The sequence below is a fragment of the Rattus norvegicus genome, chromosome 2 (genome assembly GCF_021556685.1).
Source record: "Rattus norvegicus strain SHRSP/BbbUtx chromosome 2, alternate assembly SHRSP_T2T, whole genome shotgun sequence".
NCBI lineage: Eukaryota > Metazoa > Chordata > Mammalia > Rodentia > Muridae > Rattus > Rattus norvegicus.
This window is the reverse complement of record NC_141535.1, coordinates 228,923,894-228,942,080: the sequence shown is the minus strand read 5'-3', so window position 1 is coordinate 228,942,080 and position 18,187 is coordinate 228,923,894. Positions and strand designations below refer to the sequence as shown.

Here is an 18,187-nt window from a genome sequence, read left to right as displayed (position 1 = left end):
AGCACTGAGTGAAGACTAGGAACTGCCTTCTCCACTGCAGCACCCTCTTTCCCATGCTTATGTGCGATGCTAGAGTTTCTCAACTACTAGGTCTTTGTTATTAGCCCCGTATGCCCCTTTTCTTTTTAAATTTCATTATTTAAAATAACTTCATTGTTTAAACAGTGGACATATTAACATTTTTATCTAGTGATTACAATGTAAACATATTAATATCTAATAATAATAATACTTGCTGCAGGACATGAGGATTTGATCTTGTATGACTGTGATTTATGTTAGCATTGCTTTTACTGTTTTAATAAAGGCTTCACCTGAATGATCTGTTTATTTTTTTTTGCCCCTGTTCTGGCAGAAAGCAGATTTTAAAAATCTTGTCAAGGCTTGTACTCCAAAGGAACAAAAAGTCTGAAGCAGGTTTACTGCTATTTTAGAGCAGACAAAGTCAAGGGAGAAACAGGGATAGGAACAGTAACGGGAAGGCATCACTAAGTAAGATCATGGTGTCTGTTCACAACTGTAAAACCCTAACTGTGACAGAAGTTGGTATCAGGGAAGTTGGTACCTGGGACTGGAGTATTGCTGAGATAGGCCTGACCACACTTTTGTTTTGAAGAATGCGGATTTCGGGACTTTGGATTTGGAAAGCAGTGGAATGCTTTAAAATGGGGCTTAATGGGCTATCTTAGTAGGAATATGGAAGACTTTGTTATTGAGAGTGATTTGAACTGTTTGGACCTGTTCCAAGATGGTTCAGTGAAGAATTTCAGTATATGGCCTAGAGACTGTTTTGTGGTATTTTGGGGGAAAATGTGGCTTTTTGCCATTGTCCAAAGAGTGTGCCTGAGGCTAGGGTGAAGAGATTTAGATTAATTGCTTTGAAAAAGTAAATTTCGAAACAGTCTGGTGTACATTCTGTCATGTAGTTACTAAAGTTCACTCTTATGAAGAACATTTTAATGAAATGGAGCAACTTGAGAAAGGAAAAATACAAAATATATGGCTCGAGTATTAAAAGGACACCAGGAAGGGAAACGGAGCTGGATCCTGTGTTCAAGGATATTAAATTAAATTCAGGGAGTAATGACCTTGGGGCCAGATCCCACCCAGCTAAATTAGCTCTAGGTAATTAAGTACAAACCTTTAATCCCAGGAGGCAAAGATAAGCAGATCTCAGAATTCAAGGCCAGCCTAGATCAGAGCAAGTTCTTGGTGAAGGAAAAACTTAATTCCAGACTTGGTGGACCACACCTTTAATCCCAGTGCTTAGGAGACAGGCATGCAGATCTCATGAGTTCAAAGTCAGTCTCCGGAGCAAGTTCCAGGACAGCCAAGCTTAGGCAAGCAAGGAGTTGGAAAACGAAAAGCTGGTGATAATGTAATAGAACAAGGGGCCTGTTCCAGCCCCAGCAAGCATCAAAACTCGGCAGCTTTGGCCATGTGGCTCTGGCTTAAGAGTCCAGAATAAAAGGGGATACTGGGAAAATTGATGCTTGTTAGCTGGAGCTGGGAGATTAGCGGTAATTAAGAGACCAACATCGCTGAGGTAAAATCTTCTGGGAAGTGTTTTCTGAGAGCACAAAGAGGCTGTGTTCAGAGATAGCCAAGGTTGTACCTTAGGCTGTAGCTGTACTTGGTAATGTGTAAAAGTCACCCAGGTGGTACTGGTTTTGAAGGCATAAAGATGTCATGGAGAGCAGCTGAGGCTTGGCACTATGAGAGGCCATGGAAGGCCACTGGTGAAGGTGCAGCCTCAGTTGCAGTTGACGGCCCAGGACAGAGGGGGTCATGTAAAGGATTTGAGGCTTGGCACCATGAAGAGAGCTTATAAGAGGCTATTGGTGAAGCCTAGTTGCAGTGGAAGTGAAGACCACATATTGGAGATGCCAGTGCTATGGATGACCACCAAGAACAGCAGCAGCAGTGGAGTGGATCAACCTGAGCTTAGAGTGGTATAGAGGGCAGAGCTGGAGAAGTGACACCAGCCCTTTGGAGGAGCCCAGAAGTTCCTGTGTGGATTTCATACATTGAAACAAGAAGCTGTAACACTGAAGTTGCCTTGGAGACCCAAGATGTTCGAGATGCCAGAGCCACGGGCTACCTGGTAAGGAAAGAGCTATTAACAGGGAGTGGAACCATCCCAGTAGAAAGAAGTTTGTTGCAGTCAATAAAGATGAAAAGGGAGCTGGAGATCTGAAGACCACTTTGACATCAGACATGGAGATGCAGAGTTTGGAGTTTTTCCCAGCTGGTTTCCTGTCTTGCCTTGGGGATTACAGTTAAGTGATTGGATGAATCTCAGAAGAGACTTTGAACTCTGGACTTTTGACATTGTTGAGACTGTGGGGACTTTGCAAGTTGGACTAAATGTATTTTGCATTATGCAATGTTTAGGTATGGCCCCCATAAACTCATGGTTTGAACAAGTCTATGGGCCAGGGAGTGGAGTGTGAGGGTTTGTATATGCTTGGCCTAGGAACTGGCACTATTAGGAGGTGTGGCCTTTTTGGAGTATGTGTGTCACTGTGGGCTTAAGACCCTCATCCTAGATGCCTGGAAGTCAGTATTCTGCTAGCAGCCTTCAGATGCAGATGTAGAACTCTCAGCTCCTCCTGCACCTGCCTGGATGCTGCCATGTTCCCATCTTGATGATAATGGACTGAACATCCGAACCTGTAAGCCAGCTCCAATTAAATGTTGTCCTTATAAATCTTGCCTTGGTCATGGTGTCTGCTCACAGCAGTAAAACCCTAACTAAGACACCAAGTTACTATTATCTCACACTCACATGCTGCTCACAGGATAAATATGTAACAGTCACATTTTAAATAAGGACACTGAGTTCTAACATGCCCAGTTTCACAATGTAAACATGAGTACCAAGGCTTAAGCCTCATCTAATTCCCTAATCTCCCCAGCGACGATCCTGACTCTGGAGGCTGCCATCAACTCTCTTCTTCACATACAGTAAGCTCACTGCACACACCCTCGCAGTGAACTAGGGAAGGAGGGACAAGGGTCTCCATGAGCTCGCTCACTGACTACTCTAGGTCTCTGCTGCCATTAATTCAAACCTATCCTTTTCTCCTTTTTGTGTACATCTGTTGCTGTACAGGGGAAGAAGTTGAGAGGAAGGAATACATTAAGGTTAGAAAGGCTGTCTTGTGAGTCAGAGGGAGCATGGCCTACCAGGCTTGATTCTGTATTTACAGCCTCTGAAACTGTCGAAAATAAGTTGTGGTTATTTTAGCCCACTAGGTCTGTGGTGCTTTCTTACAGCACACCCAGAAAATCAGTAGAGCTTTTGCAATTAATAAAAATTAAACTATGTGGTACTTGAAATAACTTCCTTCACTTTTATAGTTAATTGGGTCCTAGTTCCATATAAAATGTATGTATTAGATACTTCATTTGCTGCATGACAAAATACCTTGACAAGAAGCCAATAAGGAAGGAGAGTTTATCTTGGTTTAGAGCTCTACAGGAGGTAAGGAAGGAGAGTTTATTTGGTTAGAGCTCTACAGGAGGTATATAGTCCATCGTGGCAGGGAAGGCCTGCCATCAGGAACATTAGGCTGGCCTGGATGGCAGGAAGTGTGATCACACAAGAAACAGGACTGGCTGTAGACAGGAAAAGCCCACCCTAAGTGACATGCTTCCCCTTAGAAAGGTCCCACAACCTCCAAAACAGAACCATCAGTGGAGACCAAGTGTCCAAACACACGGGCACATGGGGGACATCTCACCAAATCTGAATCTTAGAAAAGTACAGTAACAACATGAACTGACTTTACTCACTAAGAACTGCACTCTGACTATTAACACACCTCTGTGGACAGTGAAGGACCTAGCTACCATAGGTAACTAGGAATAAAGCAACAAAAACAGGCAGTGAACATCCACACCAGATCTAGTGAGCTTCCCTCTAAATTGGTGTTAACACAGCACATACATTACATAATAAAGAGAAAAGACCAGAAGCTGATTTCCTCCCAATTCAGTGACCGCTCCTGAGGTTCCACTGCACCTGTGTAAGGGGCACGTGATCTAAACACACTTCTCTGCAGACACTGTGCAAAAGCCTAACGGCACCCCTCTGCTCTGTCTTCATCAGCTTCCAAACCGCTGTTTAATTTCTGGCTAATGAATTCAAATTAGTGAATTCAATACAACCTTTCCACAAACAATACGTATCAGCCTGCCATCGTGGATTAAGGCATGAAAGCTAAATGTGATGTGACAGATGTCAACATTACATGCACATGGTATTTACAGAAACACATTTACACTGGTTGGGATATTACAGCAGGACGGAAGATGTACAATATTCACATTATGTTAAATCCTAACATTATGGAAATATGTTAAATATGTAGAAAATAAATGGAAAGGACAGCTCCTTTGTTTTGTTTAACTGAGGTAAAGGCAAATTGATTCTTCAGAAGTAACCTTATAAAGTAATCTATCCAGCAAAACTTGTGTAATTGAGTAAGTTACTGTCACTACGGGACTTAAGATTATTCTTGTGACTATTTCAGAAGCATAAGAAGGTATCACAAGGGAGGCACAGGAGTCAACTCCGCTGTCCAAAAGGAATGGATTGTTGAGCCCAGCAAACAATCGGTGTCCTCCCAGAATTAATGTTATTTCTTAGAACTGAACACAGAAGCTATAGAAAGAAAGGGTAGCTTCCCAAGTCCAACATTTTAGAAGACTCAAGGGACAGTTATGAATATCTGTTCCAACAAACAGCCAGCAGACCAAAGAGACACAGGGAGGATGAGCATGGAAGAACCACTGGGTCAGCAGGCTGGCCCTGCAGGACGTGCCCCGGTGAAGGACGGGTGGAGGCAGACCCCACACCACGCAACAGCCTCCACGACCGATGTGAGTGAGGCTTAAGCTCGTCTGAAATCACACCTTTGAGTCTTCTTCTTACACAAAACCAAGCAATCCTTTCTTAGTGCTTAAAGGGTTTTTCGTTATCATTTAACTCTTTAAAAAGATTTAAAATTCCACAACAGAGACGAGAGAAAGTTTTCTCGCAGTCTGAGCATTCTGGGAAGCACCGACCACACTGTCTGGTTTCTCTAAAGCAAGAGAACAGGGGAAGGTTACTGTGGGTCAGGGCTCACTGCAGAAACCGAGCTGCTTTGCTGGCCCTGCTGCTCTTTGTGCGGAGAGCCAGGATCATCTCTGCCATGCTCTCCCTCGATGGCACTGTCCCATCCTCCTGGCAGGGCCTGGTGGTCCTGAGGAGAGCTTTCGCAGGCCTTGTGTGCGGGGACAGCTCCTTTCCGTGGGGGTAAGATTGTAAAAAACGCCTCTTGCCAGTCTCCTGTCTCCAGGAACTCCAGGATAATCTCAAACACTGCAACGAGAACCAATGCGGATGATGCTTAGTCAAGGTCACCGCGATGCTACACTGTGGTGGAAGGCGCCCCTTGTGCTGATGCTGACGTGTCCTAACTACTTTCTCCTGTTGGCTATGAGGCACCAGCTGCCCACAGCTCTGCAGCCCTCATGACCCCTCCAGCTTTCCCTTAGGCAGTTCTTTAGACCCACAAGCTTACTGGCATCGGTGTGTGTTATAGCCAAGGCTGCAGCATACTTTTCACCTCTATGTACTAGCTCATGACCAGCACACATGATTAACACCCAGTCCATTGATTGTCACTACAAAGAGCCGCTGTGAGGGGCTTTTGCCTGCTTTCTGCTCTTGCTTTCATAGTAGAAAAGAAAACCAATGCTGTCCCTAGGATCACAATACGGAAGGGCTTCCTGGGTCATTTGCAGAAAAAAAATTTCCACTGGGTATCAAAGGTTTTAGAAGAAATTTGTTCCTTGAACAATTAATTTCATTTTTCTAACTCCAGATAGCCTGCTATATAAAAAGTATGTAGGATTATATAAATTACTGTGTACTGACTGAAACTGTTCCTTAATTACAGGAGCTAGAGAGATGGCTCAGTGGCTAAGAGGACTGGCTCCTCTCACAGAGGACTGGGGTTCAGTTCCTCATATCCACATAGTTGCTTACAATTGCCTGCACTCCAGTTCCAGGGACATAATTTTCTCTTCTGACCGCCACAGGCACCGAACATGCACTAGGTGCACCTATAGACATGCAAGCAAATACAAAAAAAAAAAAAAAAAGAATCTCAAAAAAAAAATTAAAGCTCAGTGGCTTGGTGTTATATGTCTTTAATCCCAACATTTGGGAAGGAGGCAGAGGCAGGTGGATTTCTCTGAGCTCAAGAGAAGTCTGGTCTACGTAGTAAAACCCTGTCTCAAAAAATTTTTTATTATGATTTAACTACTTAATACTTAAGGCAGTGAATTATATCTAAGCAGGGATGTACCACAATGTTACTCATGACAGCTGTTCATTTTGAGATTTGCCAGAGAAAAACAAATTTGTGGCCAAATTTAAGGTAAGCTTTATTAAATATTAAATACTGACCAAGAAATGGGCTTTGGTTAGGACCATTCCCTGGAATTTACCACCTGAGAATGTAGAAGGGCTTTATAAGGATAAAGCTACAGGCCACCATCCTTTCCCATGAGGTTTTGTTATTTTCCAAGAACTACAATTCCCAGCATTCCATGATGTTATCTGGTTCCTGGGTAGGTCAGGATTATAGGTTAATTTGGGGCATTACACAGCAAAAAAATAAAATATAATTAAATTTATATTTTACGGTATAAAACAAATTAAAAATATTCGCAATGGAGAATGATTAAATGATTATCTATTTAGGAGATGGACTATCACACAGTCACTAAAAATCAATGCCATGAAAACTACAATGAAGTGGAAGATAAGTACCCAGATCAGTAAAGCTGACAGACCACAGCCACAGAAAAAGAGTTGGGAGGAAACACACCCAAAAGTTAGTAACAAGTACAAGTTGTATGTGAGTCACAGTACAAATTTACAGCTAGTTGTTTTTATACTTCGTAAACTTTCAAAAATGTCTGAAGTATTCACTTTTACTTCTAGTAAACAAACGACTCCATCTTTCTATCTGTGCACGTCTGAGATGCACTGTCCCTCAGTGTTCACTCAGGGACTGTGGGCGCCTCACAGCACAGCTTACCGTGGTTAACCGCCAGGACTTTTCGACTGTTCATCTTCACGAACTCTGCAAGAGGGAGCTGTGCATGCTTGATTCCATAACTGGATGCTTGCTTAAACGTGAGTCCCTGAAAATAAAGATACTGGGACTTAGGTGTTGTACAGTCTAGGAAAATGTAGATCTCTTTCAGACACGACTTCAGTGCGGAGAACATTATCTGAATAGCTTATAGTCCTGGCAGCAGGAGCGTTCACAGCCTTGTTTAACCACCTCATTTTGTAGGAGTGAAGAAAGGACGTTCCCAGCAAGTCGGAAGCCCCTCAGTGGCAAGCAGGGAAACCCTGTTTCCTGCTGTGACTCTTCTCTTTCTAGTCCCCTACCCCGTTTCTCTCAGTGAAGCACTCGTCATTCTTTCTGTGAGAGTGAAGGGTGCCGGTGGTCTAGGTCATGCTGGATAACTGGTCCAGGACAGAGAGACACCACTACAAGATGAGTTCAGGTTCCTCAGCAGCACCGGGATCAGCCTGTCACAGACTGAATGCTACCAGCTTAGCACAAGTGCTTTTTCTTTAACATAACAGGCACTGTTTGCAATTCAACTTCCAAATACCAGAACCTCTTATCTGACCTAGGGGTTGTTGAAACAACATTACCTGAGCAGGTCTCAGCCATAGGAGACTTTCCGGTTTGCCAGGTAAGTATCCCAGACTGCTATGTAAGGGCTCTGAAATCCTTCAAATGAACGAACACCCTATAAAATCTCAGATAACAACCACTGACTATTTACAAAAGCTTACCTCAAAGCCTGGGTGCTATTACTCATGCTGGATACAATGGCTCTGTTAAAATTCTGCTACAAAAAGTTTTAAAGGAAATTCTGTTTCAATTATACACCAGACACAAATATTTCAATGACATAAAACCCTGAGTGAAGAATATTTCAATTTTTCTTACATTTTATTTTTTTCTTTCTACCAACTATTATCTAACAGGATTTTATATTTTCTCAAATGTAAAATGCTTGAAATCTGAGTCTATCCCAGACAAAGAGACGGTCCAGGAGGTATAAGCTTAATTTCTCAACAAGTACTTAGCCTATGTAGAGGCAAAAGATTAGAGGAGCCAGGTCTTTAGAATGAAAATGCTTTATTAGAGAAACAGACACAACTTGAGAAGAGAATCTGCTTGTGCATATATTATACATTAGACTTTCCCACTGACAAGAGAAAGGCTAATGACCATTCTGACGAGGGCCCTGGGATATTCTAGAGTTGATCACCCAATGCCTAGCCATACCTGACAACTCAAAATTACAATTAAAGAGAAGTCCAGTTTCTCAGCTATATTATACCTAGGAGCTCTACAGCCATGCAGTCACCACTGGATGGGCAGACGTGACCATGGGTGACACGGGAGAAACTATGTACATACTGCTGCTGAAGTATACAATTACGTCCTATACTGTGCTGACAGTATTTCTTTTTTTTTTTTTAAAGATTTATCTATTTATTTGTTTATTTATTTACTTATTATCTGTAAGTACACTGTAGCTGTCTTCAGACACACCAGAAGAGGGTGTCAGATCTCATTACAGATGGTTATGAGCCACCATGTGGTTGCTGGGATTTGAACTCAGGACCTTTGGTAGAGCAGTCGGTGCTCCTAACCACTGAGCCATCTCTCCAGCCCCAGTATTTCTTTACTTAGAAAAAAATACCTTTTCTTTAGAAAATTGAGATGAATTGAGCATGTGGCAAAGTACATAATAATGTCCTCTTTAGAAAGTAACTTTTCATCTGTATAAAAACATGAGGTGAGAAAAGAAAAATAGATGAGAAAAAATGATTTGAACAATCATACATTTAAAAACTAGTATAGGGCCGGAGTGATGAATCGGGAGTTAGCACACAGCTGCTCTTCCAGAGGACCCGAGTTCAGTTCCCAGCACCCACAGGGGCTCACAACTGTCTGTAACCCCATTTCCAGAGGAACTGACCTTCGAGGACACTACACAAGCACACAGAACAGGACACTACATGCAGGCAAAACACTCATGCACATAAAAATTGACTATTTTAAGGATTAGTATAAACTCCAAAGGCTGAGCAATTCACAGTATCAGAGTTTCCGGCAATGCAGCAGAGCTCTGCAGCTATCCAGTCATTTCTAAAAATCCACTTTGCCACCTGACATGGTTGATTTTAGGCATAACCTTTGTCCCTCAGATTCTGCAACTGCAAAATATAGTTTTTTACCTGCAGCGACTGACCTCCCTGAGCTGCAGGAGGGTCAAGTTTTTTTTTTTTTTTTTTTTTTTGCTTAGCTTAGGTTACCACCACAGTAGTAGGTGCACCAGAAAAATCATTCACTATAGGATTTTGTCAGGTTTTAGGTAGGAACAAAGCACAGTACCTTGTGGTGGTTGTGGTCCACTAACCCTCCAATCACATAGGCCTTTGACTCATCTAAGTCCTTTAATACATTAGGTGAGTCCGACGTCAGATAAACCAGGTCTTCTTTTTTTATGAGTTCACTATAGTGCTCGGACTTGATGTGAATATCCTTCAACAACAAAAGGAGAATGAGTGTGTTGCTAGCATGACACTGAAAGCTGGCTAACATGATATCCTTTTCTCAAAATAAACCTGTCCCAACACCTGGGATCAAGCTTGAGAGACTATTGTTATACTAGCCTGTGACACCCATAACCGACTCCTTACTTCACATCACAGTCCTTGAAATATTCTACCAACCTTCCTCCCTCGGCTGGGCTCAGTTCCTACTCTAATTCCTCACTCTGACAGCAAGCCAAGTCCGAGACCGCACTTGTATCGTCTAGTCTTCCTGTAGGGTCAACTCCGACTCCTCAGCCTAGGAGCTCTTTCCTCAATGTGGCCATCAGCCTACCCTTCTCACTTTATCTCCATTCCAAAAATAAAAATAGAAATGCATTTTCCTGCTTCCTGATCACACTTTTCCTGACGAGAAATGTCTGTTCCAATTATGTCTCCCATGTGACTCATCAAAAGGAAACTGTCAATGTAATTAATAGAATGTGTCTGTTTCTACAAGGAGACATATCTGAAAGCTTCTTTGCCAAAACTGTCAGGTCAGAGACACAAGACAGAGTAAGATTTTTCAAGTCACATTAACTGCCTGAATAGTATGTCTCCAGGCTCTGACTGTTAGACAATAATTTTGAAGAAAATCAAATGAAGCAAACACTTAGATTGTGTGCTACTGATTAATACAGTTACTTTTCTGAGAAAGTATATGCTATAAATCTGACTCTTATACTTAATACGGCCTCAGAAAGGATCTGAGTAGCTAGAAGCCAGTAAGTCTGTACTTCTCTACAAACCAAGAATACAAATAAAGACACAAACTATAAAGTACACTGTCTAACATATTCAGTATTTCTTAGAAAGAGGCATGAATCTAAAGACTTGCAAAAGTTTGCACATGGGCTCTTAATATATGCAGCTATTAGATTTGTAGACACTAGTGGGGAAAGCTGGGCTCTGTGGGAGCTGAAAACAGTAAACAATGCTGCATAGGCTAACACAGCACCGCTGAACATGAGAGTCCCGAGCCAAGATGGCCACATCTGCACACAGCCAAGATGGCCACATATTTACATATACCTAGAACAGGAAAGTTATTCAAATACATTTTAAATCTGCTAGAAGCTGCGCTAAAAAGGAGAATAGATAAGTGACCAGTATATTTTAACATAATATGCCCATGATATATCCCCACTCCTTCTAAGTCAGCGTATCCCACATCTACAGCATATGCCAACTCACAATCCAGACTTTCACATCTCAGGAATGTACAACCGCACAGGGCCAGTGGTCACAGAATGGACAGTATGGATTGAAAAGAAACAAAATGTAGAGAAAGTTTCAAATTTTCTTTTGATGCAAAAGATCTTACCAAGTCTTTTGGATACTTCTTTTTTAGGAGTGGCTCTAATGTAGCAGCCAAGACAAATGAGAGGGCATATACATGAGCAGACACATCAGTCTCTTCTTCAGCTTCCGCCCTTGTAACTTCAGACATGGTACAACGGTACCCAGAGTTTTGTAGCATACTGTTACTGAGAACTTAGGTAAAGCAAAAAGGCCTTTTAGGAGCTTAGAAGAACCTGGACTGTCTCCTACCTTCCAGTTGACCCATCCTTGGTCATTCTCATCCATGTTCTTCTTCAGTTGGCCTCCATGGCTTGTCAAGTAAAACTGATGAGCAATTAGTAGGCAGAGAAAAAAGAAAAAGTCCAGTCAGTTCACCATTTTATCCCCTCATCACCAGGGAAGCACAAAGTAGTTTTCACTGAGCTAGAGAAAAATAACTGTGATAGACTCTGAGTGCCTGACACAGCAGGAAAAAGGGCCTGTTAGGTGGGGTCTCCTCAACCCATCAGCTCCAGCATGGCCCCTGCATTTCCTCTCTACCCGCTGGCTGAGTGGTTATGATCTGCCTGCACTGGTGAGCACCCTGCAGACTCCCTGGTTTTCATCGAGCTCTCATACATCCCCCCGGGAAGGTGTTTCTAAAAAAGACGTATCCAAAAGCCTTGATAAGATCTTTATTTTTGCTGCTGTTGCCCCTTCCCTGACATCTCCTTTATAGCTCACTCGGGTAGGGTATAAAATCATATAAAAGCCCAGTCCCATGCTGCTTCCACTTGGTTAACATCCACGGGGAGTTCCTGGATCTTCATGTCACAAGGTGGCATTCACAGTAGCCATCAAGTAGTGTCCACAGTCGCTCTCTAACTAACAAACGCTTCTCAGAACTGTCAGTGGCTCAAAAGGAAATGTGACACACATCTAAGAGGCCCTGCTGTACAAACAGGCAGTGGCAGCCTACTTCCCCGCTTCTGCCACTTCCCACAGCTGGAAGGAACGAAAGCGGAGAAACTGCTGTGAAAACAGGCGCACATCTAAACAAAGGCAGCCAACACTACACAGCAGTGGATGAGGCTGGTGAGCGGGCGTCTGGGAACGACACTCATGTCCTACATATTCTTGTAGGAAAAGTCAAGCATGACACAGGCGCCTAAGCCTGTCAGGGAGGGGCCAGTGGAGCCACTCATGCTTCTTGTCATGGGAGATGGGAAAGCAAGCAGAGCCTCCCTAACCCTTCACACACCTGAACGGGATGTGATGCGCGGCGGTTCTCTGCATAACATCGTTGAATCTGTTTGTGAAGTTTCTTAATATCCTATAGAATAGCACAATTTAAAAAGGAGAGTCGTCAAAGTCATCTAAGGCCTTCTATGGTATTACAGGAACAGTACAAGCAAAAGAAATGGCCAGACAGGCAAAAATCTTTCTTTTAAAATGTAATGCCATTGTGATAACTTTCACTTAATTTTCCCAAACACTAGCAAAATTACTACATGTAAAGATAATGCTCTGTAATTCTCATGTCCTTTTGAAGTTTTTATCTATTCAAAATGCTAATAATGTTGGTTTAACAGACAACAACAAAACCTTTTTTTTTTTTTTTAAGAATCATGCTATTTCCAGACTTTACCCTAAATGGCATTGCTAAAATGCCAGATTTAAAACAAACTGTGTGTGTGTGTATGTGTGTACCTGGATACATGTATGTACAACATGTTTGTGCAGTGCCTGTGGAGGTCAGAAGAGGGGTCAGTTGCCCTGAAACTGGAGTTGCAGATGATTGAGTCAGTATGTCCACACTGGGAGCCAAGCCTGGGTCCTCTGCAAGACCGATGAGTGCTCTTACCTGAGATCTGTTTCTCCAGCCATGCTACAGAGTTTTTGTTTTAAATTTTGAGATCGCGGGGTTGGGGATTTAGCTCAGTGGTAGAGCGCTTGCCTAGCAAACGCAAGGCCCTGGGTTCGGTCCCCAGCTCCAAAAAAAAAAAAATTTTTTTTTGAGATCATATCTCACTAAGTAGTCCAGGCTTGCTTCAAATGTGCTATATCTTAGGTTGGCCTAAAACTCTGAGGTTCTCTGACTCAGTCATGGAAGAGATAGGATTACAGACTTGTGCCATCAAGAAACTCCATAATCTTTATAATTAATATGTGGTTACTGAGTTCTATTATCTAACTGTGGGGTAAATGTCTGTCTACATATATAAAAACATATACATAAATATGCTATACATATCAAAGCACTTAATTTAGGAGTAAGAGAATTTGAAAATCTTACTACGATGTAGTCTAGTATATAAACATTATCTGTAATATTACTTAAGAAAATAGAAGGGACTTAACCTAGTCACACAGGGACCTCGTGATACCTTTAACACCATCAAGTCATCAAAGCTGCAGTCTATGATAAGGCGGAGGTTGCTAGGAGCAACGTGTCTTCGGATCCGTTTCCTGTCGTTTCCATCTGAGTTGGACTCCAGCTGACACCGTCGTTCTAATTTCTTTCTCTTGCGTTTTTCTTTTCGTTTTTCCCTAAAATAGCAACCAATTTTGTTATTTGTATATTTAGATATTCATAAAACTTCCAATTAAACAAAAATTACATTTTAAAGTAGTCATGGTTGTGTGACATATCCCTTCTGTGGGGAGAAAAGGGTCAGACCTTCGTAACCTGATTTACTCCAGACAATAACTGCACATTTCAAGAAAGGACTCTGCAAAGCTACAGAGCTTTCTTCAGTGAAAAACTTCATTATCCAATCGTTTCATTACTAGTGTCATATAAGACTCAGAAAACTTATGATTTATAAAGAATTTATTCACAACTCAGCCCCTAAACGATTTTCTAGTTCAATATCACAAGGAATACTAAAAAGAAAATTTCACTAAATTAACTAAAAGAACAAAAATAAAAGTCCAAGTTTTTCTAATCTCTTATACATTTTGGCCTTAGACACTGGCCCTAACAGAAATGCTTTCATGAACTCCTGTATTAGGCACATCCATGTCAGGACAAGTTGACCTTCCTGTGTTGTTGCTTTACCCAGACCTAGGGCACGGAGTCTGAGCTGTCCTAGCAGGTCTGCTGCTGCACAGGCAGTCTTAGGTGAGAAAAGACGGGGTCTAAATTCATCAGTATTGCAACTCAGCGTTAGCTAAAAACATGCATAACCTTATTTTGTCATGACTTCAGTTTCAGGGCAGACAGCTTCTAATAGGACCTGATACCCCATTTCTCAGAAAAACAGCGCATGCTTTGAAGTACTCACTTGCGCTGTTCCCGCTGCTCTTCCCATAGTCTCTGTTTCATCAGCTTCTTCAGTTGCCGTTTAGATATTGGCTGGGCCTCTGCATCCACTCTCTGCTTCTGTCTCTCCTCCTCACTGTCACTAGCGCCCGGCTTTCCTTCTACATTAGGAGGCTCAATGGATGCTGGCAACACTTCAGATGACATATTTGTTGTCTCTGAAAAAAATTGAAAAGCCAAATTTTTTTATATGAACTGAAAACTAACAAATTTAACCCAAATGGCCAATAGAGACCACTACATGCTAAACTCATTGATTAAATACACATTTTAGATAGTTAAATTCCGTTTATTGGCAAAGATCTTTAACTATCACTTGACACTGAATTAAGTATTATGTACTGACAGTACTGGAAGGACTGAAGAAATAAGAGTTTACAGATACTATAGAAGGTCTTCATATGGTTTTTCCAGAATGCAAGTATGTTTTGAGAGTTGAAAATGCACCGACACTGTCCTAGTTAGCTTCCTCTGTCAAGGTGACATAGCCTAAGCCCAGAGTTATGTGAGGAAGGCTCAATTGGGGATGGGGGTGGGTAACAACATGGACACTGCCCGGATGGTATGTGGCCATCCCTGGGCCACATCAGAAAGCTAACTAAGCATGAGCAATGGAGTAAGCTGACTGGTAGACTCCGTGGTTTCTGTTTTAGATCCCACCCTGTCTTCCCTCAATGACGAACTGTGATCTAGAAGCATGAGCCAGGGACCCCCTCCCTTTAACTGGCTTTTGCTTCAAGTGTTTTATCACAACAGAGACTTGAACTGCTGTGAACACTCTCTGACCTAGCAATGTATCTTCTTAGCAAAAATTCCTGTAAGCAAGTCAGAAACGTACATTAAAATCTGCATCACAATTTATTCATCCTAACATTTTTAACTGTGAAAACTCAGAACTTGAGTGTCAGCAAAAAAGTATAAACAAATAACGGTTCCTCTATAATATAGGTTAGTTATGCAGGCTAAGCAGCCATTAAGGATGGTATTTCCAAAATTACTTATTGATGATGGGTAATGGCTATATTTTAAATCTGAGAATCAATGCAGATACTAATATGCTTATTATATTTATTAAAGCACATATACATACCCATGAACAGACGTTGAAGATGTGTACGCGCTTTAATGAAATAGACAAGTTTTCTTTCTCTAACAAATGTCACAGTATATCTGTAAACACTTTAGTTATGGCTAAAAACAAAATATGATTCTGTAATCAGTCTGCAACGCTAAGGCGTTGACTGAAATAAATCTCCATTTAAATCCAACCACACACATTTTTATCCATAACAACTAGAATTCAACTTGCTGACTGGGGGAAGGCTAACTACACTGAAATGTCTTTTCTCTTTAATATGTTACTAATAACAAAGCTTACAAGCGTTTGCCTTTTTGTCCCTGCCTCAGACTAAGCATGATGTACTAAGCATCGTAGGGCCTTAAGAAATGTTCTGAGATTCTTCTTACAGAGGTAGCTAGTTAATCTAAGCCACACAAAAACAAACAATGAAACAATTACTCTTCAGGACGTAATAATAAGGACAACACATTTACAGAACTTAAGCAGTAGTTTTACTATGTGCATCTCACTTTCTCTGAAAGTGCAGTGTCACGTTACTTGAGACGAAGTTGACTCTTACTTCAAACTGACCGGATAAGTGAGTAGATATGGTATTTCAAAGGGTTTTTTTTTAAATGAGGATAATTATAGCAAAGCTACTAACTCCTCCCGTCTCCAGTAATTCCTAAGAAACAAGGTATCTCAAACAAATCTACAGGGAGAATATACTCAAAATAGTTGGTAGAATAAAGAGATGAATGAAATTATGGCAATATGACTCAAACCCAGCTCCAAGAGCAACACTTCCCAGTAACCTAACACCTTGAGAGTGGGGGATTCTGAAGGGATAGTGCAGACTGTACACTGCTGACAGATGACTCTAAAGGCATTAAATAAAACTTTAAAATGTATATATCCAAAGCCACGGACGGTGGATAAAACAATTCCCATCAAACATGCAAACTTAAAAGCAAAACTGAAATTAACAGGAAAGCATTTTCTGAGACAAATATTCAAGAGAGCACATTTCTGTTTATCTGTGGCAATAGTTTTCAATAGTTCTCTATGTTTAAAATTCTGAAGTGCTGAGCTAGCTATACTGTGAGAATTACAAAAGCCATGCTTTATAGCTCTCTTACACCAGGGGGAGCCTTTGCCTTTCACATCTAAAATGTCTCAAGTTAAATTTAACCTGACCTATCAGAGAACAGAAACATTTCTGAGCAGCCTATCATAAGCCAGTCTAAACATTAATGTATTTTATCAATTCTCGAAGCACTGTGCTGGGTGAGTTTCCTAAGCTTTAATTAAATAAGCTATACTACTGAACAACACATGAAATATGTTTCGTTTTATAAAATATATGAATGCAGATAAAATAGTAGCTGGGTGTCTTATTTTGGCTAGACTTTACCAAGATTGCTTCCGCTCCGACTGTCTACTACATAATAAATACAGTGTACGAATTTGATACAACTATGTAAAACATGGCACTTGTGAACGCACTTGGTTTTAGTTTGGGTCACGACATAAATCTCTATGGTAGCGAGTCTGGGGCTCCTCCCTGACCAGCAGGGATGCTCGCAGCACATTTTCATTCACTAATCCAAGTTTAACAAGTATTAAAGAACATTTTACAGAAAGATAGAACGTAAGTGTGAGACTTTTACTTTAGCACATCTTAAACCGTGGATGGTTAATTCTTGGATATAGGTTATCAGATGGAATTACACAACTCAAAATTGAATAATGCCGACAAAGACTATCTGGTGTGGGGCGAGCATACGTCACCTAATGCCAAAGACAAAAACAAAACAAAAAAAAAAACAAAAAAAAAAAACAAACCCAAAAAAAACCAAACAAACCAGGGCTGCTATCAAACTGGCTAAAACAGCCCTCGTAGTTTTAAAGCTTTCTTTTCCGTAGTTACTAGAATCAACACATGCCGGCACCAGTGTATTTCTATATCATTTTATTATTTAGCGTGTTGGTCAGTATCGCAGTAGCAATAGCCCTTTGTTCAGTTGTTAAGTCCCTTTGGCCGGAATTCTGGCTTGGGAAGGAATCACAGGACAGCCTTTCTTTCAATGTGAATAATGTTACACCTCTGGACACATAGCCACATTTTAAACACAAAGTATTTCAGTGACAACCGGTAACACCTCCATCTTAAACTCATCCTCAGCTCACCACGAGGCTGGGCCGCATCTGCAGCAACCGCCCCTCGGCTCCCTACATCCGACCGCCAGGGGAGAGGAAAGAGGAAAGGCAGGGAAAACGCCTCGCCTGTCCTCTAAGCATAACGCAGCATTGCGACAAGCCACCCTCAGCCTCCACATTGCCCTTTCTGCCACACTTCCGGCAGGATTCCCACGAACAACAGAAACCCCGAGCAGCCAGCACGACAGCGGGTCACGAGCACGCGCAGACGCAGGCCGGGCGCGCACGCCCCGAGCGGGCCCTGCGCCCGCTAACGAACCGCAGCTGACCAATCACGATGCGGGAAGATGTCACGTGAGGGGCCGAAGGGCGGGGGGTGGCGAACGCGCCACCCGACGCCACTTCCTCCGCGAACCCGCAACTACTTCCCAGGCCCTTGCCCTCTATTCCGGAAGCCCTGATTGCAGCGGAGGATAGGATAGTTCACGCTCCTTTGGCATCCGAAAGAATACTAAAGAGCAGGGGCGCAACAGCCGCAGTGCCATATTTACCAAGCCGTGGGGACGATGGGGAAAGCAGGGATGCGGTCAGAAAGCCTTTCTGAAATGCTCTCGGCTCCACGCGTTAGTCCTCCTTCAGAAACTTCAACTCCCAGAGGCAGAGGCGGTGG

The 18,187-nt window shown here is 42.1% G+C and overlaps 1 protein-coding gene across 3 annotated transcripts; it reads right to left on the bottom strand.

Annotated features, from left to right (window-relative positions):
• Positions 1-3,446: 3,446 nt before the first annotated feature.
• Positions 3,447-18,187, bottom strand: Trmt10a (tRNA methyltransferase 10A). 3 transcript variants are annotated; one of them, XM_087620774.1, is made up of 8 exons: positions 15,388-17,783; positions 14,260-14,455; positions 13,360-13,522; positions 12,234-12,305; positions 11,243-11,317; positions 9,492-9,641; positions 7,101-7,206; positions 3,447-5,371 (listed from the first exon to the last, which is right to left on the bottom strand). In XM_087620774.1, the coding sequence occupies exons 1-8, from the start codon at positions 15,389-15,391 to the stop codon at positions 5,115-5,117; spliced, it is 1,023 nt and encodes a 340-aa protein (XP_087476900.1). In that variant the 5' UTR covers positions 15,392-17,783; the 3' UTR covers positions 3,447-5,114.